This window comes from Colletes gigas, unplaced genomic scaffold (assembly GCF_013123115.1).
Source record: "Colletes gigas isolate AHSC1104 unplaced genomic scaffold, ASM1312311v1 Colletes_gigas_Sc00031, whole genome shotgun sequence".
Classification (NCBI taxonomy): domain Eukaryota; kingdom Metazoa; phylum Arthropoda; class Insecta; order Hymenoptera; family Colletidae; genus Colletes; species Colletes gigas.
In genome coordinates, this window is record NW_025106660.1 from 1,933,962 (window position 1) to 1,958,263 (window position 24,302).

At 42.7% G+C, this 24,302-nt stretch overlaps 4 protein-coding genes across 5 annotated transcripts in view; 3 read left to right on the plus strand and 1 right to left on the minus strand.

Moving 5' to 3' along the window:
* The window catches only part of LOC122402035 (sodium/hydrogen exchanger 3), a 36,026-nt gene extending 24,349 nt beyond the window's left edge, over positions 1 to 11,677 (plus strand). The window contains exons 8-18 of the mRNA XM_043404546.1: positions 1,055 to 1,144; positions 2,981 to 3,051; positions 3,728 to 3,943; positions 4,596 to 4,731; positions 5,230 to 5,370; positions 5,457 to 5,526; positions 5,627 to 5,731; positions 5,960 to 6,061; positions 6,277 to 6,438; positions 7,646 to 7,804; positions 9,302 to 11,677. Coding sequence (XP_043260481.1) covers positions 1,055 to 1,144; positions 2,981 to 3,051; positions 3,728 to 3,943; positions 4,596 to 4,731; positions 5,230 to 5,370; positions 5,457 to 5,526; positions 5,627 to 5,731; positions 5,960 to 6,061; positions 6,277 to 6,438; positions 7,646 to 7,804; positions 9,302 to 9,543 — 1,494 coding nt within the window. The 3' untranslated portion in view covers positions 9,544 to 11,677. The remainder of the gene's footprint in view (positions 1 to 1,054; positions 1,145 to 2,980; positions 3,052 to 3,727; positions 3,944 to 4,595; positions 4,732 to 5,229; positions 5,371 to 5,456; positions 5,527 to 5,626; positions 5,732 to 5,959; positions 6,062 to 6,276; positions 6,439 to 7,645; positions 7,805 to 9,301) is intronic.
* Positions 11,678 to 13,105: 1,428 nt separating this feature from the next.
* On the plus strand, positions 13,106 to 17,297 carry LOC122401970. The gene is made up of 12 exons (XM_043404442.1): positions 13,106 to 13,411; positions 13,710 to 13,787; positions 13,853 to 13,947; positions 14,033 to 14,110; positions 14,198 to 14,344; positions 14,478 to 14,553; positions 14,634 to 14,821; positions 14,972 to 15,116; positions 15,519 to 15,734; positions 15,947 to 16,065; positions 16,438 to 16,573; positions 16,934 to 17,297. Exons 1-12 carry the CDS (start codon positions 13,106 to 13,108, stop codon positions 17,252 to 17,254), a joined length of 1,905 nt encoding a protein of 634 aa, XP_043260377.1. The 3' UTR covers positions 17,255 to 17,297.
* Positions 17,298 to 17,364: 67 nt separating this feature from the next.
* On the minus strand, positions 17,365 to 20,478 carry LOC122401971 (uridine-cytidine kinase-like 1). Its single transcript, XM_043404443.1, has 10 exons — positions 20,180 to 20,478; positions 19,986 to 20,116; positions 19,378 to 19,548; positions 19,180 to 19,286; positions 18,920 to 19,090; positions 18,772 to 18,843; positions 18,413 to 18,664; positions 18,129 to 18,338; positions 17,873 to 18,058; positions 17,365 to 17,802 (listed from the first exon to the last, which is right to left on the minus strand). Exons 1-10 carry the CDS (start codon positions 20,230 to 20,232, stop codon positions 17,485 to 17,487), a joined length of 1,671 nt encoding a protein of 556 aa, XP_043260378.1. The 5' UTR covers positions 20,233 to 20,478; the 3' UTR covers positions 17,365 to 17,484.
* Positions 20,479 to 21,505: 1,027 nt separating this feature from the next.
* On the plus strand, positions 21,506 to 24,158 carry LOC122401977 (ras-related protein Rab-10). Of its 2 annotated transcripts, none has more exons than XM_043404454.1 (6): positions 21,506 to 21,644; positions 21,974 to 22,504; positions 22,870 to 22,930; positions 22,986 to 23,124; positions 23,210 to 23,299; positions 23,373 to 24,158. In XM_043404454.1, exons 2-6 carry the CDS (start codon positions 22,378 to 22,380, stop codon positions 23,556 to 23,558), a joined length of 603 nt encoding a protein of 200 aa, XP_043260389.1. In that variant the 5' UTR covers positions 21,506 to 21,644; positions 21,974 to 22,377; the 3' UTR covers positions 23,559 to 24,158. The 2 variants fall into 2 exon arrangements, with proteins under 2 accessions (XP_043260389.1, XP_043260390.1); XM_043404455.1 differs by having other exon boundaries at positions 21,562 to 21,618.
* Positions 24,159 to 24,302: the final 144 nt, after the last annotated feature.

Sequence of the window (24,302 nt, forward strand, 5' to 3'; positions counted from 1 at the left end):
TGCTATACCATGCTGCAAAGACTCGAATAAATTCCTACACAGTGAAACTAAGCTCGGAGCGCGATATTTAACAAACACTGCAGGATGTGTCGATCGCTAAGTCGCTGATAAATACGTCCACTCAAAGTTCGACGAAGAGACTCGTGGGAATCACGAAAATTCCGTTGTCGTTCCCTTTCGCCGTGTAATTCTTCGGGTTTAAATCCCGCCTCCTTCGAGGAAGAATTAGTTCTGTGTAAAGCAAGAGCCGGGGCGAATGAAATACGAACGCAATTAGATCGCGAAAGGTTAAAGCGTACTGTACGGGGGAGGAAAAAAGGAAGAGGGGAATGAGAAAAAACACCCTCCTTCGTCCAGGAGGCGCGTTCTGTTTGCGATCGGAGTGGAACCGGCTCCGCGGCTCCATTAGTTCTAAAAACACCATCGACTTTGTCGCGCAATCGATCGGAAACTCGATATCGACGTCGGGCGGTCCGTGGCTGGCGGCCTCGCGACATCCGGTCGATCCTCGCGGTCAGGACAGTCTGTGCACAAAAGGCCAACCTGACACGCGGCTTCCGGCCGGTGGAAGACGAAATTTCTTGTCGGATGACGAAAGTACACTTCCCATTCTCGACTGGCGCAATTTGCCACGTAATCGATTTAATCTCGATCGGTGAGAGAACGGTTTCTTCCGACTAAACGCGCGTGGGAAATCAATTTAAACTCGCTGGTTCGTTGTAATAATTAACGCGTGAACGCCGAACGACGATTCGTTGGAAAAACAATTACTTATCGTTTTCGTTTCCCATTAATAAAGAAACGACTATCCGTCCACAAAGAACGTGCAGCTACTTAACAGCTCGCGGCATTGTTCGAACAAACGTTAATAAAAATGTCGCCAATTCGCTCGGTAAAGGGTTTGGAACGACAAACACCAACCACCGCCGTGAATAATGGGCTATTTAGAGGCACTCGGGCGACAATATTATCGCAATAATAAGTCCTTGGATCGCGTTTTCGCGTGCACCCTATCTCACGAGGAGCTCGAGCTGTCAGGTGAATCTGTTTTCAGGGCATCACGATCAAGCCGCTCGTGAAGATCCTGAACGTGAAGAGGGCGGAGAGGAAGAAGCCGACCATGAACGAGAGGATCCACGAACGGGTGCGTGTACCGTGTCGTCTCGCGTCTTGACGCGTTGTTGACCGTAGAATAAACTTGGTTTCACACTGTAATAACGATCGATCGACTGATAAAAATACGAAGGAATAACGAGCCGGGACCTCGACACGTATAAATTATAGACGCGTGTCGCACGCAGGTATGGGCAAAATCGAACGATTTTGTAATTGAAACACACTCGTCTAAACTATCGAACAATCTGACACGTTGTATTCCCTGGCGATCAGATATCCGGGACCGTTCCCTCGTCTTTGATGTTCATTCATGATGTCGAATATTAAACACGCGGCCCCTCCCCGAACGTTTTCGCGCTTCAGTTGGAACAACGGCTCGTAAAAATCACAATGGCCGTCGTCATCGAGATAATATTAATCTTCTGCGTCATTGTATTCTGTGCTCGACGGCGACTGGGGAATCGATTTTCTCCAAGACGTTTCATTTCTTATTGCCTTCTGTCGCTGTTTTCAAATCAGAGCCCCGTAACGTCTTTTTTTTTTATATTTTAACAAGATAACACATCTCACTCGTATTCCAACACTGTAACGGTGATTCGCTATAAATATTGTTTATTACACTGTGGGTTACTTCTATTTACAAAGTAATTTTTTTTAACCCAATGTAATGCCCAATTACAGCAAAAACAATAATACAAATCAAGAATACGTGGTTTTTCTCGGAGAAGTCACACATCCCTATGCAGCTGCACTTGTTTTATTCTTGCTTTATTCAAATATAAACCCTTAAATATCTCAATGCGCAACAAAATGGACCCACACCTGCTTCAAAAACATCCCAATTCATGAGAGACATGTTTTTTCGATTTACATATAGCGAATCACCATTGCATACGAACACGAGTGAGAGGAACTGTACGTTCCCAATTAATAAATACACGCGATGGATTTGTAGAAGCACTCCAAGTATCGATGATATGAACGTTCGGGTATCGCGTCGAGCCGTTTTTCTGGCAATTTAGAAAATGAAAAACAGCCACGGAGGAGCGAATTTCGCGGTTGGTCGAGTTCCGGGGTCGCCTTTCGAAGCCAAAAAGTAGCACGCTCGGCTCTTTATTTCGTCGTTATTTCTCGACGAGCGTCGAAAAGTCGCTGTCACTTCTGGCATCGCGTTTAATGACACCTGTTTCGAGGCTTCATTGGACGCCGCGTTATCTAACAAATGGCGCTATTAGTGCCATTCGCGCGAAAATAAATCCGTTCCTTTCAGGGCGATCCATTCGACGAGTACCAAACACGCTACACTCTATTCGGTTATCTGATCGGTAAAGAATACTTCTGTATTTAACTGTTACGAACAAATTTATTCGTTGTTCGTTGCACGGATTAACCCTCCATAACCCGACGCGACGCTGAAGTTACAAACTTTTTATCGATAGCCGACAATCTATTTAAAACGAACGTGTCGCAATTTACGTGGGTAACGACTAAAGGGGCGCGAACCAAAAGTTAATATTTATATTGGCGAAAAGACGGATCTCTCTTAAATCTTCGTAATAGAACGCTCGTCGATTGGAACGTTTTGCTCTGTTCTTGTCGCTAAATATCGAAAAAGAACGGCGGGGGAAATCAACGATCGACGCTGGTCGGCGCTCCACGTTCTCGCGGATCCCATTGATTTCCAAATGCGGTCGGTGCGTAAATGAACGTGTCAAAACAAGAACAATGGGCCAGTAAATTAACCGAGTCGTTTCGCGGTTGATACTCTTAGCGTATATCACGCCAGATAACGGATATAATAAGCGCCGGCGACGTTCGAATCCCGCGAATAAAAAATATAAAAATGACATTTCTGCTTTTTCAGATAATGGATCACGTTATGGCCGGGGTCGAGGACATTTTAGGAAAGCACGGCAACTACCACGTCCGAGACAAGTATACATAGCTTTTTTTTCACGGTTCTAATGAAACGTCTGCGCCGTGGTGATAAACGCACAATACTTCGGAGAATAAATCCACGGGGTGGAGGAAGTAAAAAATGTGTAAACACGGGATCTTACCGTGGTTTCTGAGTTATGGAAGATTAAAGGAAGCGCTCGTAATGTCGTACCTATTGAAATTTTATGTCCTTTCTGCCCGGCCGTGGACGCTATTCGTTCGTGCAAACATTCGTGATGATCGAACGGTGTATTAACACGCCGAAGTAGTTTTTCAAACTGTGCGGTGACCCCTTGGAAACAATTTCCTTGCGTACATTTCGATTCACAATTGTTACTCAAGAACCGCTCCCGAACATGGCGTCTAAATATTTGCAGGATTAGTAATTTTCAATCTTCCACGGAAACGGATAACATTCTTATGCGGATAGAAGCGTCGAACGAAAATAAATTCCGATGCGTGGGCTTCGCTGGTTATTATCGGAATAAAATTTAGCTCAATTCCTATCTTCCGTAACTCGTAAACCGCGATACTCGCGATCCCGTATTCGCATAATATTTTTTTTATTCCAGCGCGGAAATATACCCCGAGCGTTACAGCGCGTCCGTCGAGCGAATAAACAATGGCGTCGATTCGCACCCCCCCTCCCTGTACTTTGTTTCTCGGTTTGCAGATTCAAACGGTTCGATAATAAATTCATCCGGCCGTATCTGGTGAGGCACCATTGCGGCGCCGAGCCGAAAATCTTGGAAACGTACTCGAAGCTCGCGATGAAGGACGCCATGGACTACATCAGGCGAAACGCGTCCACCATCGGGAACATAAGCGGAACGGAGAGCATGTCCGCCATATTCCGCAACTATAGCAACACGGGACAATTTCACGGGAGGTACGGTGGCGGGGATGGTGGTTCCCTTTTCCCTCTTCCTCCGACTTTCGATCCCCCGAGTTCGCACTTGACCTGTTCCCTATCCCGATAAGAAACGCCGCGGGGGATGGAGGTTGCTTCTTCGACACAACAGGTGCATTCCCTCGGCCCCTCGAGGAAGGAAAAATGAATCGTGACGCGAGGAATTAATGGAAACGAACTGCACCGACGTGGAATGTTTCGAATCCGAGCCTTCGGGGGGATGAAAACACGGGAGTCAAATATTATTCGAACCAGATACGCGATAACATATTTTTCAGACCTCGGTGCAATAACAGACTGATTTTATTGGAATTTTAGCGTAACGATAACGTGGAAATTAGTTAAATAACAAAAGATCGCTTGCACTGATCGCGTAGAAATAATTTATGTAATGAGTTGAGGGGGATTAAAATTGACAGAGGCAGATTTTATCGGGCTATAGGTTTCCCCGGCGTGGTTTCGAGAATGGTTTAGGGTGTCGATGACTCACCCTGTGCACACTCCGTAACAAGGAGCGTAACCGAAGATAGGTCTGCATTGTATCTCGATTGAACGACCTTTCTCGAGGCGCGGTATCGATCTCGAAGTGGCAGCCTGTCATAAAATGCAGTCTCATTCTTTCTCCTTCCAGTCCGAGTTGCAGCCAGCTCGAAACGGGCTGGAATATTGATCTCCAAGAGCTGGAGTACAACCCTTCCAAGAAGGACCTGACGGACGCCAGGATCCACCACCTATTGGCCGAGGAACTTTGCAAACCTTACAAGAGGGTAAGAAACCCTCCCTGCTGACAACGATTTGCATATACGTGTGCACGCGGCCCTGAGAACTTTGCTGACTAGGGTGCAGTACTGTAATCTTCAACCCCCCCGATACATCTCCAATATTATTTGCCCGGGAATACTCGAGAAAATGGCCACCCACGGTTTAACGCTTTGACTGATATATGGGCGACTGGACCTCTCGCTGCACAGTGAAACGTAAATCTAGATAGGACTCTTGACACTTGACGTGACTGTAATAAAGTTTGAGAGATCTAACGTGTAGTCGAGGAAATTTTTCGCGCATTAGATTTGAATATAACTGACCCTTTCTGGCGTCCTCGATCGAGCAGTCAAACTTTAAGGGTACCTCGAAGGTGAAACGTTTGGAAACCCTACGACTCGCTCCGTGCTGTAAATAAAAGAACCCTCGGGCGATTTATAGGCCCCTTGGGAAGTTTCGCGGGCCCGCGGGAACGCGATAAACGAAATAAAATTGATTTGCAGCATCGACGGTTGAGCTACAGCCGGCACGCGGTGAACGATCGCGACCTCTCGACCCAAGTCAATTACAAAATGCACATGAACATACGGAGGATGATGGGCGAGCACAAGCATCGTCACAAGCGCAGCAAAAAGTTGCTCAAAGTAAGAGAAGACCGTACCGAGTTTGTAGTTTGCTTTTTTTTTTTCTCTCTCGAATCTTCGATCAGGTAATTAACAAACTTTCGCAGGACGGGAAGCAGAATCACGTGAGTTTCCCGGAGTTCCAGCAGAACGGCTCGACGAAGTTGTTCACCCAAGGTAAATTGGCGAAAGAATATCGATGCTCCCCTCTCCCCCACCGAGCTTAGCGCGAAAAGGCTTTTCCGGGTCTGAATAGGTGAATTTCAATTGGTCGCAGATTACATGAACGGCGTTCTGTACGAGCTGGAGAACGGGGACACCTCAAAGCCTTCCAGCAAAGAGGACTGGGACTCGGCGATAACTTTCACGGCTCGTACTTCCGGTGAGGATTCCATTTTTTTCGCCGCCCGGTACCGAACCCTGGGCTCCAACGGAGTCTCGTTACCGGACGCGGAATTTTCTTCCCGATTCGAGATCCCTTTGAGGAATTAGTTCCACCCCCGATGTTCGGACTCGTTAGACTCTTCTTTCAACGAAAACGCGACGAAGGGAGGAGCTAATTCCTCCGGGCCATTCACAGGCAAATGTCTTATCGCTCGATTCTCCGTAGACTCGTCGAACGTGAATGCGGAGAACCATCACGGCGCCACCACGACCACCTCGATGGACACCATCAACACGGACGACCCGGAACTGAAGCTGGGTCGCGACGGTACGTTCCCAGAATTAAACGGGATGAAAGAACCTTTGGGGGATTCGTTTAAAGACAAATTGCCACGCGAGTATATTCAACCGGTCGGAATAAAAATTATCCACGATTTATTTTACGTTTATTCGCGAATACGAGTTCGGGTGAAAAAGTTTGCAGTATTACGTGCTTCGACGAAATTCGATTGGATTTGAACGGACGACGTTCGATGTTTGCAGAAAGCTACAGGGTAACGACGCCCACCGCCACGGAAACGATGTTGCCGTGGAAGAGGGAGGACGATTACGATTCCGGGCACCCGATCAAGCAGAACGAGTTCCCAGCCTGGTGTTCGAACAAAGAATACCTGGCGTACAGTTCACCGTCGGCGACATTCTTAGGTACGATTACCACAAACAGCGTCGTATTATCATCGTAGGATTGGCGTCGTCGATAGAGTACCGATACAACTAGTACAGTACACTGATTTCATTGGCTGGCTACATTTACTCAATTACGTGAACTCACACTACACACTACACGCGTACACGAAACTCTGCGACCGTACACACTTTTGCGGAACACCGACGATTCTGAATCTGTTTTGCCCGGAGCAGCCCCCGGAAGTCGACCTAGCAGGGGATCGGGTAATCCCTTGCAACCGGAGGAAGTTTTGCACCATGTTTCTCTTGTCATTAGGAATGAATCGTACGAACGCTTAATGTTTAAGCCCTGTTTCAGGTTTACCAACCATTTTTCAAGGGATCGATTCTTAACGTAAGGTTCGGAGCACGTATTTAGAATGTAAACATTGTTGTGTCTCGCGGCCGCCATCGTTGCGTCTGTTTTTATACAGAGAACGATGAGACTCGGTGAACAAGTGTGTAAATGACGGGTACGTGAACGGTGAAAATACGATGCTTTACAGGAGAGCCGTATTACTGAAGACAGAGCCAGCTTACGAAACCCCGGGAGGATACTATCGGATCTCAATTGCACCCACTTCCGGTTAGAGAACATGTAAATGTCACGCTTCAGATCGTTCCGAGTTTACTCTATCGTTTTCTTTTTATCGCGCGAATTCGCGAACTCTGTTTCCTTCCTTGAATTTTTTGGGTTACCCAATCCCCTTAAGCCTCGTTCACACGCACACACAACGCACTTTGTTGATACACGATCGATTATGCATCACACGCCGAAAGCTTCACCGTGCATTCGTCGAATACGCTTGATATCCTTAACCATACGCGCGTGCCTCAGACTCAGCCTTTGAGAACAGTCGCTTTTGTGTTTTCATAGTTTTCTTCGAGCACGTCTTTCACGTACCCGCAATGCACCGGGCGTTTCGGTCGTTTCGACTACCAGACAATAATTTTCTAAATAAAACTCGTATCGAGACTGCGCAGATTCGTGCACTCGCCGTTAAATAAACTTCACGTAATGATAGGGGAGGTCGAATAATTTCTCGGTTAGAAGCGACTTCTTCTTAAGCGTTCTTTGTACGTCGTTAAACAATACTGAGACGTACGATGGAGTCGAGACGAACAAAGACGAAACACTCTGTGTATCTACGTTAATTGCGTTATTAATGCTCACTTACCATCGAAGGTGGAATCGAGCAACCAAAGGTCCAGTCAGTAATTGGCCTATTCCGGCGAGATAGCGTCTGCACCCCGGACAGCATGGATTGTCAAGATTCCCTGGACAAACACGATGACTACACGCTGACCGGAACTGAGCAGACGGACTCACCCTCGAGAGCCTCGAGTGAGTGCCCTTGTCACGGTCCTGGAAACAAAGATCCGACATGATAGTTTCTGCACAGGTTGTCTCATTTCAATCCGTAAGCGAGCGGGCTATCGAGTTACACGACCAATTAAAAATAATTGTTTACCCCGGTCTCCGGGGGAACTGTCAAAGGACAGATTGTAATAGGAATGTATCAGACCTTAAACATTTTTTTTCAGTGACTACAAATATTGTACAGTGTTGTACAGAAGAGCGTTAATTTTTAAAAACCTATATGAACCGTAAGGGTAGGAAAATTATGCTGTTCGAAGGCAAACATTTTGGGAAAATTTTAATTCACCTAATATTTTGTTTTTCCTTTGATTCCTTTTTGATAATAAACGAAAGTACGTGTTATTTTGTACTTATTTATTTTATTTAACCCCCGCCTACGTTCCCTGTTCGTCTGAACTATTTTATCATTTGTAAATATTTTTGTGAATGTTGTATAAGCGTGATTGGAAACTTTCTCGGGGTTGTATTGTATACGTTTAAATAAACCGATAAAAACAAAATCGATCCTCGTAAAGGTGTGCGCCCGCTTAAGAATCGCCAGAACGATTTTTGGTTGTACTTTGCAATGTGTTCCCACTTACGGATTAGAATGAGACTCTCTGCACACAAGAATTGAACACACACGCTCAACCAGGAAACTCCATGTTACAGGCCCACCACGAAGGACAGACAAAAAATAGTGTAGGGGTTAACGAGGTTTATTTCCAAGCGATGACAATAAAATACGCGTACCCGGTAAATAACGATAGTGCCTTTGTGTTGTGAAACGCGTATGGCCTGGCAACGAACCGAGCAGCGTTTAGAAATTACAAATTCCAATCGTGTACAGGGTGTAACCTTTATAAAGAACGAAAGGAGGAACTTTGAACCGGTTTTGCACAGCCCCGTGGCGCGTTATCTATGGCTGATACGTTGTACTCTTGACGACGCTCAGAATTTTTTCAATATTATCCTGAACTCAGATTAATACATTCCATTTTTCTAGTATAAGTGGTCACATACTATACTGTTTCAATTAGGGCCTCTTATTCCAGAAAAACAGAATACGTTGACGGGAAAGTGAATTTGTAGCGCCATCTCCTGTACATGCCATAAAACTACGCTCTTGACTGACCCCTCCATTCTTATACAGAGTATTTGGCCACAGATGCTAGAGGTGAAAATAAGACGAAAATTAAGAATATCAATCTGTTGATTGAGGCTTCGTTAAAAGGTTATTGAGGAAGCTTCAATCAACAGATTGATATTCTTGGTTTTCGTCTTATTTTACCTTCTAGAATCTCTCAGGAAAATTTGTCCAAGGGAAGCCTTACTGACTAGACCAGCAGCGAAGCAGCGTCAGAAGTTCAGGGGAATATTGAAAAATTGCTATTGCGTTTAATCGAGGGTGGTGAACTGTACCTGACCGAGTAGTGTAGCCAAGGGGACAGCCGGATAAGCGGAGTGGTTTAATTCTTGCAGACAGTAGGAGGGGTCCGACGAGGAGGGTGTCGATGATGGAGCTGGGCTCCATGGAGAGGCCGCAGTCGGACAAGATGACGGACGACGGTTCCCATTCTCTGCCAGAATGCTGGAACACGCCTCAGAAGTATCGCATGGGCTCGTTCCTGAACTCGGCGCAGGTCCCTAGTCTCTCGACCGCCCTCATAACGTCCTCCTCGGAGTCGTCGGACGACATCGACGAGGAGGAAGAGAACGCTTGACCCTTGGGGACCGTCGAGGAGCAGACGTCCTCGGACTCCGAGCGTCGACTGTTTCGCCCGTGGCGGCGACCACCTCGACGCTCGTTGCTCTCGTCGCTCCTACGACGGCCTAGCGCCCCTGTCTGAAGCAGAAAATGGCGCCCACGGTCTCGCGACAACGGCGCGGGGTTCGCCCCCGAAGAGTCGCGCGTCCTCTCCGTCGCCCTCCGTTCGCGTGTCGTTCGGTGCTCCGTACGAAGAAGGACGTTCTTTAGTACACAGAGGGGAGGAAGAGAGAGTCCTCCTCCTTAAGCAGCAGGACCACGATAACGGAAAGTATCTTCGTTGACCACCGATGATGCGCTCGCTCGCGCGCAGGGACCCGCGTAAGTGTAGTTTTCCATTGTCCGGCTCGGTGTTCACCGTGTCACGGATGCTCGGGACGCGGCCATTTTTTGATATAATCGGACTGTCCCGCGAATGCTTTTCGAGTGGTAAACGTGAAAGAAATAGACAGAGAGAGTGAAACGCCGAGAAAGCTATTTTTTTAAACAGTATCGTTTCCTCCACGCACGACTGACGGTCGTAGACGATCGAACCGGGGGAGAACCGGGGGGTGTTCCCGTCAGCTTCTCAGCGATCTCCCCCCCTTCCGCGTGCCGTTTCCTAGAGCCCGGATTCCTCTTCGATCGCGCGTATCCTGTGCAATCGCTCGCAAACGATCGCTGATTACTTGGTATCGTGGCCTTAATGATTCCTAGATGTATCCTAGCCGACCGGAGACGAGAGAACAAAGGTGCGAGATATTCCATCGTCCACGTAGAAATGCGCGCCTAAGCGACACCGCGATGGGCTATAGTTTCTATCCGCGGATTTGCTTTCGAGTTCATAGACGCGAGTCTAGAAGTAGACGCGCCCGACGAGACGCATTCAGCGGATTCAGCGTACCGTGAGAGCCGTTCGTTATGAAAGTTGTGTAAATACGTTTTACAAATAACTACGAGTTTCCACAAACACTTGAAAGACGCGTTGAGTTTTCCTGTTTAACTATGTGGAAGGGATCGCTGATAAGAGTGATCCAGATGCTAAAACCAATTATAAAGAAAAAAAGGTCGATGTCGCCATTGTCTCGCGGAAGTGCTGTTTTAAATAACTAAAAATTACCTTATGTCGGTGTCCTCTCGAGTTCAATCGCTGAAAAGAATAAAGTATTCGTTATGGAAGTAGGGTAAAGGCCACCAGCACGAGTGATTATTTTCCTACGACAATAGCGTCGCGTTCCCAGACCCACGGACGATTACCAGTGCTAGTGTTTACAATGAAAAGTAAAAACACGCGTACTTGAATTAATGTAACTGTCGAGACACGAAACAGCATCGTATCGATTGGTAGCGCATGTAGTTCGAAATTGATCGATAAGTAAATAGAGTGCAAGTCCATTTGAGATTCGATAATTATAAAAATATCGCAAGTCCGTTTATGCTTGCCAAACACATATTTTTCTTCGAGTCTATATTGTTTTAAACGTCTGACAACTATATTTATCGACGATAAGTTATTAGAAATGAGCTTGCACTATTCTCATAGCGAACGGCTCGTATGGAGAAAGATAGATCATTTCCTGGTTAAAGGAAATGCGGTACTGTGACCGTTTTTTAGATCATCCACCAAAAGGATCTCTAAAGGAGAAATAATAATAATAATAATAATAAAGCAGTTGCTTCGTTCAGAGTCACAAGAAACTCGAGGATCAACCAAACGAGCATTGCATGAATATGTATGTGGTGAATCCACGTTAAGTGATGTTTGTTCGAGGCATGGATTTAACGTTAGAAATTTTTTTGTCAGATCAACTCGTTACCTTACGTAGAATTAAAATTAAAATTGATCGTACAAGGTACCAGTTTTTTTTTGTTAATAATTTAACAGAGAGTTAGAAGAACAGAAAGACCAATGAATTTTATGAACATAGCCCTGTGCTTACCAAAACTGTTTTTATTATTTTTCCAATTGGTAAATTCAACCCTCGAGCCTGAAATGCACTTACGTGGATCCAGCTTTGCATAAAATCTTACCGGGGATCGTCCAAGTCCTTCGCGGCGACAAACATACGGAAGTTGTCCAAACGCTCCACTCCTTAAGTATGGCCTTAAAATATATAATGATAATATTGATGATGAGTAAATAAATAAACGAATAAGAGTCTCAAGTAGAAGATACAGCCGCGAACAAAATCGGTCGTAGGTCAGTTACCTAACGCGATGATAACGCCGTATGTACATAAGAAAACTTTTCTTAGCTAATTACGTAGCGAGTTATTACGATGACTATTATCACCATCATTTATTGGACACGAAATGTGAAACGTAAGCGTGTCGAAGTGTGCAACTAGCGGCGAGGTGTCGAGGGAAACTCAAGGATTCGGGTTTTTTATGAGAATTGAAGGAAGTCACAAGTTATCGACACCGATCGTTTAGAATAATCGTTGATGCGTTCAACGAGTCGAGAATACGTCTGTTGACTAAAGTCAAAGTTGTCCAGAGAAGAAATACAGGACACGCGATAATTTCAATCCCGATTTTGGAACTTGAAACGTTTGCAACGTTACGGCTTACTGTTCGTTAGAAAAAGCGTAGAATCGGCAGACAATTCGTATACTGGGTATTAACAAATGTCCACGTTTTCGTCGTTACGAAGCTTGTAAGTAAAAATTGAGAAGATAGCCAGCAATATTTGTCGACAATCTATATAAAATGATTAAGAAAAATATGTTCGTTGACGACGTTTCGATAAAGGAGACGAACGAATGGGTTCAGAAATATTTCTCATCTTCCTCTAAATTGTTATCGAAAGACGAAACGAAACGGAGTTAATTTGAGCCTCGAGACGACGCCTCCTTCCTCGAAGAATTCTAGCTTTTGAATTTCAGACTCTCCTTTAACGCGACGTTTATTGCGGGTCGAGGGAATGTTTTTGGACCCCTCGGGAATCTCTGCTGCGATTAGAGTTTCCTTTAGGATATATTTTGGCGCGCACACTTCGCTTGGAACACACGCTGCTAACGGAAGAACGATTCGATTCTCGTAAAAATCGCGACGCTCGAAATTTCCCACGGCGCGGAATATTCCTGGTGGCCTCTAGTTACCTAGGTCAGACTAAACATCGGACTAGTCTCTAGACGCTAGTCTTTATGCTGTTGATTTGTTAAAATAAATGTTTATTTAATAAAAAAAAAAAAAAAAAAAAAAAAACACTGACTTGTGACTACCTTTATCCTTAAGAATCTGGACGGAATCTTTTACGCTTGGAATATCCTTTTTGTTATTTTACTTACGATCTGAGGTATGGATAAATATTTAACTTGAAAAAAAATACAAACAAACGGAAGTCGATAAAAATAATATAATTACGAACCGTGTAACGATTGCACGTGATCTTCGACTGGTTCGCCGTCGACGTCGCGCTAATTGAGAGCGAAGTAACAAAACGATTAGCGGTCCGCTAACGAAATCGGTGCTTGGACGATCTGCTCTCGAGGCTGATCGGGCAGAATCTCGAGGCGACTTTGATCGAACGAGCGACAATGCCGGGCGGTGTCGTGTTTCTGGTTTGCATTCCCACGTCGAACTACGAGCACCAGCTCATCTTCGGCGTGCCGATGAAACGGCCCAGGCACGAGACGACGGGGAAACCGGTGCCTGCGCCGAGACTGGATCTGCGTATCAGGGAAGCGAGAACGAGAACGCAGCTGTTGACGCTCGACGACGACGATCCGGAGGATCTGGACGACGTCAGCGACAATCTCGACGACAGGAGCTATTCTCGTCCTCGGAGACTCGGCGTTTCCGGCCAACGCGGCAGAGATCCGGTTTTTGTGTCGATGGAAACGGTAGCGTACTCCCGGATTTAATCGAACCTGAAAGAAAATAAGTAGAAATTAGTATGTGCTCTGAAAACGTTTCTTGATTTAATAATAATTGAAGAGTAGTTTGTCGAGTAGTCCCTGATAAGTACGGCTTAGTGTACGCGTCTGGCCATAACTCGGTATTTCTACTTAAGATAGCACAACCACCGATGCAAGTAGAAATAGCACGGATGGTCAGACGCGTAGCCTCCGAAAGCCTCGTACGAAAAGATCGTTTCCGTCGCAACTTGTATTTCGTTTCCCTGTTTTCTTGTTTCCAAAGGTGTTGGACGAGTTGTTGAAGAAGCTCCGAGTGGAGCACGTGGTCTGGTGCAAGGACAAAGCTGACATGTACTACGAGGTAAGAGACCAGTGGACCCTCGTTGTTCCTGCTCCACGTTAATGTTTGATTTCCATCTCGCGAAGGTGATATTTCCGGTACCTGCAGGCGAGCCGTGCGAGAATTGCTTGCACTGTCTGACGGAAATGGGGATCGGCATGAAAATGAACTCCATAGTAAGGTGACTTATCGTCGACGTTGCCTCGAACGAACTCCCGCGCGAGACGTTTACGAAACGTCCTCATTCGCTTTTAAACATTTCCCAGCGTGATTCCGACCCAGTGCACGTACAGCGGCTTGCGCAGCGTCGGTTACGCCTCCATTAAGGACGACTTGGCACGAAGGTCTCTACGTCCGAAAGAAAAACAGTAGAATTATTCAATGCAAAGAGCCGGATGGGATCCTATAACATTCGCGATCGGTGTTTCCAGGCGAAAGGAATCGGAGGAGAGAAAGAACGCCTGGAGGGCCTTCGTGGAATCGATACGCTCGAAACTGACGGTGAAGCAGGTCGTGGACGGTGTCAGAAGCGGGGGCGATCTCACCTTCGATTACGTGTTGCTCGTGCTGACGGCGGAGTAAGAATCGCTGTTTTCTTTTATTCGTTCGCTCGACGCCCGACGAGCCTGAAACACGGAGAAAAATTATTGCAATTTTGTTCAGCGATATTCCGAAATATGATATTAAAATATCGTCGCGATTTCTCCGTAGCTGCCTGGCCGCGTTGGGCCTGATAGAGAACAGCGCGACGAACGTAGTGGCGGCCATGTTGGTGTCCCCTTTGATGGTAAGATCCGGCGTCGTTTGATTCGGTTGTTGTTAAAGTCGTTTGAAAAAATATGCTCATTTCTTTGATACGATCCTAAGGGTCCCGTAATGTCGTTAACCTTCGGCACTATCATAGCTGACAGAAACCTTCAGTTCGTCGGTCTAAAGAGCCTGTTGCTCGGCATATTCGTCTCGATCCTGTTCGGATTCGTATTCGGCCTAATTCTGGGCACAACGGAGATGCCTTGGGGTTACAACGACTGGCCGACCGACGAAATGAAAGGCAGGTATGTCGAAAACAAATCTTTTTGCTTCGTACCGCTACAATTTACTCGGGGCGCTTAACGATTTTCAAACGTCCACGATTACTAGAGTAACGATTGCACCGCTTGTTTGCGCTCGAACAAATTGTAGAAAGTAAATTACGCTCTCTGCAGAGGCAATTACAGATCCCTTTGGATGGGTGTGTTATGGGCCCTGCCATCTGGCACTGGCGTCGCCGTGGCTTTATTGCAGGGGAGCAGCGGACCCCTGATCGGAGTCGCTATATCGGCCTCTTTATTACCGCCGGTGGTAAATTGCGTAAGCGACAAGTAACGAATTGATTACGGAGACAAGAAGGCACGCTGTTTCGTACGTACAGGGTGTTCGGCCACCCCTGGGAAAAATTTTAATCGGGAGATTCTGGAGGTCGAAATAAGACGAAAAACAAAAGAATGCCAATTTGTTGAGGCTTCGTTAAAAACGTTATTAGCTGCGTGCGCGTGATAGTGGTTCCCATTCAGCATGAGAAACTCTACTTACCGACTCATCGACAGTCTTACAGTTTTGTGAGTGAGTATATATAGTTAATAACGTTTTTAACGAAGCCTCGATCAACAAATTGGCATTCTTGATTTTCGTCTTATTTTTACCTCCAGAATTGCCCAGGGATGGCCGAACACCCTGTATGCAGACTTGACGAGAATTTAAAAAATTCTACAGGGTTTATTTTGGGCGCTCGGGTGTATATGGTTGATCTATCGGCCGATAAAAATGCCGCACATGAAGGGCGAGTCCTACACAAACTACAACACCTCGTACGTGTACGTGTACACCGATTATCTGCCAGTGGAGTTCTTCTGCAACGGTATAATCAGCGCGTGCTTGACCTTCATCAACGTGATGTGTATCTTTATCACGGCGATAATAGTTCTAAAGGTATGGAAACTAAAATCGCGATTCGGGTTAGCGGGAGTTTCGCGAAAAATCGTGCTGTGTAATTTTCACGATAATGGCCGACCGGCTATAATGCCAGACTGAGAATGTTCAATCTCGGTAATGGCCCGGCCTCGCCGTTCCGTTCCATTCTAAACTGAATAACGCGCAACGTTTCTTTTACGTGATTACCAATCGGTACGATTTCTTTCCAGATTAAGGAAGTGGCCGCGCCGTACACGTCCACGCCGGAATTACGTCGTTTCTGGGAGCACGACATCCGCCTCGTTCGCGATAAGAATATTTCGCACGATAACAGCTCCCTGGACTCGAGGTAACCGAAATGTTTCGCGTTCTAACCGTGTGCGCGAGATACCGGATCGCGCCGCGAAAATTCTACGAGCTGAAACGAGACGAAAAGAAATGCTACGCGAACGTACCGACCGATCCTTAATCGAAAAAAGATTCATGATTGAAAAGTAACAACGGAAAATTAAATTTACCATTCTGCGTAATCGTTTCAATTTTTCATGTCTAGGAATGCAATACTATATTTTCGTTTGGTACGCTTTCTTTTGTATTGGATGCATTATTAGTCAATAGGGGCACGTGTATATTCGTTTAACGTAACATTTCCCTCGTTTCCGCTCGTGTAATATACACATTTAATACTCCGATGTACATAACCAAAAATTCTACCGATCAGTTATTACGATGGATTGAGCAAAACGAAACAACGAGTATTGGAGCAAACCTTAAACGAAGCGGTACGCGAAGCCATTGATGACGACACCTTCCGCAAAGTGCAAAGACTCAGTTACGGCCAACCACCGGCTGATCAGGTATTTCAAATACTTTGCATCTTCTAAAATCGGTCATAATTTTACGTCTCGCGAAAGCTCTCCTTAAAGAAGCAATTTTGAATCGGATCACGAGAATCGATTCTATCAATAAATCGAATCGGAATCGAATCGTCCACTGCCCCTCCAAGCAGCTGTGCATTAGTGTGCCTAAGCGAAGGGGCAGTATACTGATCTCTTATTCACGTTCTTTATCTTGTTAAAAACCATAAACTGAATGAAAAATCAGCATTATAAAAATTATTTTATGCAAATCTATTGGGTCAGACCGTGATTTAAAACATATTGTGCACAAGTCGAAAGCTTAACCTATAACGATCGTTTAACACAAATGTCGCACAGTTTACATCGAAACTGGGTATCCACGCCACCAACGGTGCAGGGAATCTGACAAATACTGTACTCGTGAACGAAAATGCACCGAACAGTTTCCGTCCACCGGAAGGTTTAGGAAATTCTGGCAACACGAACGAAGATTTGGCGGCTCTCGATAGATTGATCACGCATCTTTTGGGACAACCGAATGGCACCGGTGCCGGAAACTTAGATTCTTGGCGTCGTTCCCTTCGAGCAAGTGCACGAGGTTATAGACAATTACCCAGCACGGGTACTGCTGCTGAAAGGGGCCAAGTCGGTACTAATGTTGACACAACGCCCCTTTAAAACCTAGTTAATTAAATTACGTTAACAAATGCGTGACTATTTTCGAAAAAATCGAATTATCAAACTGGTTGTACATGTATGCATAGGTGTAGTTAATTGAACGATATAAATATATCGCATGTTCCCAAGTGTAACACAAATTTTATTAAAGATATTCAAGACAACTGTATTTGCATTAGAATAATAGATTAAACAATTATGTAAATTCAGAACTAAGATCTTAAGCTGCGTTAGTTGTCACTCGAAGATGGCTCGGTTCCGAAGTATCGATCCCCGAAGTTACCAATACCGGGTAACACGTAGAACTTCTCATTTATCACAGGATCTAAGGCAGACGTTACAATTTTGACGCGTGGAAATGCGTAAGCGATAGAATGTACACCAGACTCCGCCATTAGTAAAGACACAAGTAGTACGTTTTCTTCGGCGACATCGTGATCCAATAAAACTCGGATAGCCATAATGGCGGCAGCACCTGTTGCTACCGTCGCGTCCATCAGTATCACTTTATAATCTCTAATGTCCCTTGGTAATCGAAGGTAATAAAGCTGTAATAAATAACAATAATTCGTATTGGATTTCTGAGAAAAAAAGAGCAGTCTGTAAAGGAATACTTACCTCTGGTTCTCCAGTATGCTGGTTCGTTTGTATAAGAATTTTTCCTATTCTTATATCCTTACATACATCCCTAACAGCTTGTTCCATGGTTTCACCAGCACGCAAAATTGAAACACCACATATTTTATCAGTAGCGCCACGCTTTCCCTGATACAATACCCCTTGAGGTGTTTCTACTGTTACATCCTTTAAATATGAAGATAACTCTTTAATACCAATTGTATTTTATCAATACAATGAGTTTGGTAGTAATTACCTCAAAAGGCAAAAGGGATAACGCATACTCGATAACTAAACGTATTAAACGTTTGGAATAAAATATAAATTCATCTCTATATGTTTCCTTGTTTCTTATAAATGTGTGTAAACCTTTAATTTGTGGTGTGTCTGGAAGTAGGAATAGAGAAGATGGCAATGGCTGACCAATATATGAATGAGCTAACTTTTCTCTGAGCTTAAAACCTCTCTAAAACGAGAAACGATAATAAGTAAACGCGACACGTACAATATACGATATTTACGGAACAGTCGCGACCTTACCAATTGAAGTTGAGTATGTACATGCTGTACAATAAGCTCTATCGCAACCTCATTTTCTCCCCCACGGGGCACGATAATATCCGCGTGAATCATTAATGGTGCTATATAATAATAAAAAGCAGGTTGCACCATAGTGCTATACTGCTTTAAAACTCCTTCTAAATCTCTTCCCCTTTGGGATATGTCTCTACGTAATCGCCGCGCGAGCCTCACATCGGCGTCAGTGTCGACAAATATCTTCATATCGCACATCTTGGTCAATCAAAGAAAATAAATCAGTCCTAATTTGTTTTTTCCTTTCATACCTTGCCCCATTCTCAATCCACTGATCCTACTTTGCTGATACTATACCAACATACCTTTAAAACGTCAACATTGTAGAAAGTAAATATTCCCTCGAATATAATGACATTGGCACCATACATTGTTTTCTTTGGAAGGAGAAAAAGTATAATATACAACTAACACATATAGCGCTTATTATAACTTTTGTTTATATCAACTTACAGTTCTACTTTCTCTGCTATGCGTTACAAAATTGTAAATAGGAACTTCCACCATTCTGCCTTCTTTCAAACGTTGTAAAGTAGTTTTAAGAAGCTCAAAATCAAAAGCATCGGGATGATCAAAGTTGTATTCATTATTTGCTGCCATATCATGCTGCTTTTCATTCAGCACCTGCATCGGAAATTATTTATACTACCATTCATCCATTTTTAATACCAATCGATACAATTTATATAATTAGAACTGACAGCTTTCCGTACTTTGTAAAACGAATCCATGCTGAGAAGCGTTACCCATGGTACATCCAAGGATTCTATAATCTTTGTTGCAACTGTAGTCTTGCCAGATGCACTACCCCCACAAATACCTAGAAGAAAGCTATTAATAACAGCAAATACATAACCTTTTATTGTTTAAAAATAATTTCAATAAACATATCTTGCATAAATATTACCAACCAATTATGAAAGATTCTACTTGCTGCCCTGCTGAATTATACCATGGTGGCCTACCAGCTGTATATATTGTTCTTGTCTTACTTCTAAGGATGGACTCTGCAGCAGTCTTTTTATTAGACTGTGACAAACTGGTAGTACGTTGCCTTCGTGACCTTGGTGATCTCTGAGACCCTGTTACATGATTATGGATTTTCCTTTGTACTCTATATCATAAAACTACATTACAAAGGAAAAATATGTTAAATAATACATCAGGGGAAAATAAGAGGACAAAATTTTACAAAACTTTTAGGTACATGGGAGGAATAGGAATTTTAAGGACAGAGATAATGAGGAATGGTACTTTTGAAATTCTTAGTTGTCTTCTTTAAATTACACGAGCTTTTTATTTCGGTGAGCCTAGTGAATTGTGTCTGCCAAATACAAGTACTCCAAATCACTGATTCTGTAAATAATTAGCATACTACCTGAGTAACTATAAAAACACGTGACAGATAAGACCAATGCTGATAAGAACGAGATACCATACGAATAGTAAAAAAAGTTAACATTATAAAATCAGGTATTCTGATAATTGATGAAGATAAATAATAATCCGATTATCTTACCCGTTGATGCTGGTCGGGGTGATTGCGGCGTGGGTGTCCCGATGTCAGAACGTCTGGAATGTTCGGCATCCCCGTATATCTCGTCAACGAAGAACATCCCCGGTTCATTCCAATAAACTTCCTCATCACCGCTAAATTATAAAAATCCCAGAATTTGTTCTCACGGGTGAAATCGACAACGAGATGCTGCTCACCTCTCGGAACTCGCTGAACTCGGTGGATCGAAATGATTCACTTTAGCTGCCATGTTACTGGTCACGTGAGGCAAACTTTAACGTGAACCAACGAGAGTACAATTTTTACGTTACAGAGGAGCTTAGACGTACGCACAAACTCGTGCATTGAATGAACTGATTGAACTCATTGAACTACAAACAGCTACGATACTCCAAAAACACAACTGCATGTCACTAAAATCCCTTGAGATACTCCACTGTCACCCCTTGACCAGGGATGTAAGCTACTGTGTTGAAAATAGAAGACAAATTGCAGCGCTCTTGCAGTTTTAAAGACAAACTAATGGCAATATATATATAGTGAAAGAGAGAGAGAGAGATGCTTAAGTTCGTGCGCACGTCTTCACAGATCTTATCGTTTCAAATTAAGAAAATACAAAACTTTACATAGATAAGATAAAATGAACGTTTATGTTAAAATTATAATGTTTTTCTTAAAATGTTTCGTGTAATATATGTACGCTAAATTGAATGAAACATGTGGTGCATTCTTATTTTTTCTCCGCCGTTTGATATTAAGCTACTTATAATGAACCGCTGATAAGGCATACAGATGAGTTTTCTACGTTTACTGATCGACTTAAGTGGTAGGGTTGAGTATGGTTCACAGAATCACCGTCTCTTACGTAGAATGCGCTGTAAAACCACCGACATTTTCATAAGATGATAGGTCTATCCTATTACCTCGTCTCTGATGTAACTTTTATTACTATTTATAACATTTTATGGTTCGCAAAGATGTTAAGTTCACCAAGAACATGAAGGTTTATTAAAACAGACAAGTGATTTACAATTTCGAATAATATTTTATGTAATTCGACTCTTATGAACAGTAACAACATTCTTTCTTTATATTTTAGAGTTCATCAGGGCTCTTCACGTGACATATTTGGTATCTTTCGTCAACCAAAAATTATGTTCTACTAAAAAAGATTCTACCAAAGGATACTATTCTCCCTATTTCTGAAACTATACAAAATAAATGTAGTAATTTCATTTTGGCTTTACTGCTAATAAATGAACTTTGTTTTTTTATTCCCGTTCTATCCTTTTCACTCACATAAAATAAATAAACAGTTTAAAATAAAATGAAATAAAATAATCTTTGGTAAACTTGTATCTATTCCATCTGAAAACACAAGATGCCATTACCGCTAAAATAGGTATCTTAATAATGGCGCCAAATTTATCCTATAAAACTTGCCCATATGACTTCGAATATAAAAAGTTTTGGCACCTATCATAATAAATAAAAGACCATTTTACGACACTATACGTGAGACACCCTGTATATGATTCATGGCTTCTTGAAATCATTACTCGCTCGTAGATTCGTCGAAAATCTATGACACACAGTGACCAAATAGTATCCACCGAAGCATCTTCGCGACGTATTTGTACGTAGTAAACAAATGTACCAAAGGTATCCATCTTAATAACTAACTGTGTTAATAATATCTCACAAGCATTTTAATGCATAATTGTTTTAAAAGTATTTGTAAAGCGGAGTCGTTATGTTATTAAACATCTAGCGCACCATTGATGCATTCATCTAGCACGCAAAAAAAAGACGTATTGCGTCGTAGAACATCGATGTATCATTTAAAATATGTATCGATATAGAGCAAACAGAGTCCAGTTATGTATAGAAATCAATGGCGTAAAAGCGATAAAATAAGCAATAACTTTGTGTACATTTGTGCATACGTATATCGTGTATAGCATTCGGATAATTTAAAATTATTCTTGCAGTGGTGGTGACCTCCCGTGGTAGATGGAATATTTCCAGTTGAACCCGGCATACTTTTACGATTGCCGCTAATTACAACAAACAGTCGTAGGAATTGTTGCTTAGCGGATATCGGACTCGTCCGGTCTCGCCAGAACGCAAAGTACAAAGTTACCCCGATGCTTCTGCGTGCTGCTCTGTTGTGTGACGTCGTATTGTCTTTTAATAGTCATCCCCTGTGACCGGTTTTTCCGTCGTTAACGAGGCACCGTTGTACGTCGAGACGCGCCCTCGTCCGACCTTGAAACTTATAATCGTTCATAGCGTTCGATGTTCGAAACATCGTCTGGAAAACTGTTAATCGTGTTCCACAGGTTCGATTCTTTTTGTTTCTTTCGGCGCCTCGTTAACGCGGAGCAACAGTGAAATGGCGAAAAAGACGTACGATCTGTTGTTCAAGTTGCTGCTCATCGGTGACTCCGGAGTCGGCAAAACTTGTATACTGTTTAGATTTTCGGACGATGCCTTCTCTACGACGTTTATTTCTACCATAGGTAAGAGAAGCATTACGGATAACAACTGTTTATAACGTGTTGCATTTGACGAACTGGATCGTCCAACACTGCAAATTCCGTTTGGCATAGTAGGTTATGCTGCCAAGAAATTGTAACATCGTATAATGAAAATACTTCTATTTGAAGTTCTATTTGAAGAATAAGAAATAGTTCAATATCGAAGTATCACTTTTTTTCTTTCTTTTGTCTTAAATACAGATTAAACGCATAATTATGTAAAGTTATTTCTCTAAACAGATCACTTGACAATATTGTTGGAATAGTTTAATGTTTATGTAAATAGACGTCAATGTATTGTGAAGTGTCTGTTACATAAATAAACGTTGCGTTTTTTTGTCACTTAGGTATCGATTTTAAAATCAAGACAGTGGAATTAAGAGGAAAGAAAATCAAGTTACAGATATGGTAAGATGTTGAATTTAAAATTTTTCTAAACAACCCTTAATCTATGCACTTACAGGGATACAGCTGGCCAAGAAAGATTTCATACCATTACTACATCATACTACAGAGGTGCAATGGGTATTATGCTTGTTTATGACATTACTAACGAGAAGACATTTGAGAATATCGTGAAATGGTTAAGAAATATTGATGAAGTAAGTGTTATTATAAATTTCTTCGTTAGACATAAATAGAAAAAGTAAACAGCTATTTATCCTATTCTGCTTTTAATTATTTTAGCATGCAAATGAAGATGTAGAGAAGATGATATTAGGAAACAAACGTGATATGGAAGATAAACGTGTTGTTAGCAGAGAAAGAGGAGAAGCGGTAAATCGACTAAACCTGTAATTTTATTAAATTTGCAAATGTTGCAGATTTAACAAGCCAATATCCCTTTCAGATAGCAAGAGAGCATGGAATCAGATTTATGGAAACGTCTGCAAAAGCTAACTTCAACATTGAACGTGCGTTTAGTGAATTAGCTGAAGCAATATTAGAAAAAACTCATGGAAAAGAACCTCAAGATGCTCCTGATAGAGTAACAGTTGATCGAAGGGTGGAAAGAAGTTCCAATCGGTGCTGCTAATTTTATATTATTTATTTTAATGGCGCATAATAAACTATATATCAGCTCGTGCCACTCAAAATAGATTTGTGGATAGATTTAGAGCATAATTTAAAGCATAATAATATAATTAAACTCTTCACAACACTGCCTAATCAAATTCAATTGAACTCATTTGATGACAGTTATGATAAAAGATGGTTCTTAATGCTGTTTTTCACATATATCATTGTATTTATAAATGTGTCTATTGCATGTATACAAAAACATTATAGCTCCATCAGAGTTTTTATAAATAATATAAGGAATCGATAATAAGTACTGCTGATGGAGCATTGTTTTCCATATGAAACTCCATGCATTGTTGCACGAACAAAGTCAACTAGGAACAATTTATTTGTAACGAGGCTGAAATTTGTTACCATGAGGAAGCGTGAGAATGAATGTGGGCTTATAATTTTTAAAATCTATGTGAACATTGAATGCTTTTTCATACGGACATTGCACTATATATGCTTATTTACACTTTAAGTTGAAATCTGAAAGCTTAAGATTGGGAGCTCTTATCCTATTTGTGTAAGACTAATTTACTACAAATATAAACAATTCACGATTTCGAAATGACTGCCATTTATTTTCCTTTACGATAAATTACAAAGTATAATGAATAAATATAAGATAAAAAGTGCCGTGTATATAATATTGTCATTTACGATATTCGATTTAATATTAGTGTCGTCATAATGTACAGATTCAGGTATTTTC

Bases quoted from the DNA above. Each gene is read 5' to 3' on its own strand.
- LOC122401970 (XM_043404442.1), top strand. From the start codon at position 13,106: ATGCCGGGCGGTGTCGTGTTTCTGGTTTGCATTCCCACGTCGAACTAC. The intron at 15,117-15,518 runs GTAAGCGACAAG...AAAATTCTACAG, and splicing joins TACCGCCGGTGGTAAATTGC to GGTTTATTTTGGGCGCTCGG. The intron at 15,735-15,946 runs GTATGGAAACTA...ATTTCTTTCCAG, and splicing joins CGGCGATAATAGTTCTAAAG to ATTAAGGAAGTGGCCGCGCC.
- LOC122401971 (XM_043404443.1), bottom strand. From the start codon at position 20,232: ATGGCAGCTAAAGTGAATCATTTCGATCCACCGAGTTCAGCGAGTTCC. The intron at 19,549-19,985 runs GTAAGATAATCG...ATCATGTAACAG, and splicing joins ACCCCGACCAGCATCAACGG to GGTCTCAGAGATCACCAAGG. The intron at 18,339-18,412 runs GTAAGGTCGCGA...TTCTCGTTTTAG, and splicing joins TACATACTCAACTTCAATTG to AGAGGTTTTAAGCTCAGAGA.
- LOC122401977 (XM_043404454.1), top strand. From the start codon at position 22,378: ATGGCGAAAAAGACGTACGATCTGTTGTTCAAGTTGCTGCTCATCGGT. The intron at 22,931-22,985 runs GTAAGATGTTGA...ATGCACTTACAG, and splicing joins AAAATCAAGTTACAGATATG to GGATACAGCTGGCCAAGAAA. The intron at 23,300-23,372 runs GTAAATCGACTA...TATCCCTTTCAG, and splicing joins GCAGAGAAAGAGGAGAAGCG to ATAGCAAGAGAGCATGGAAT.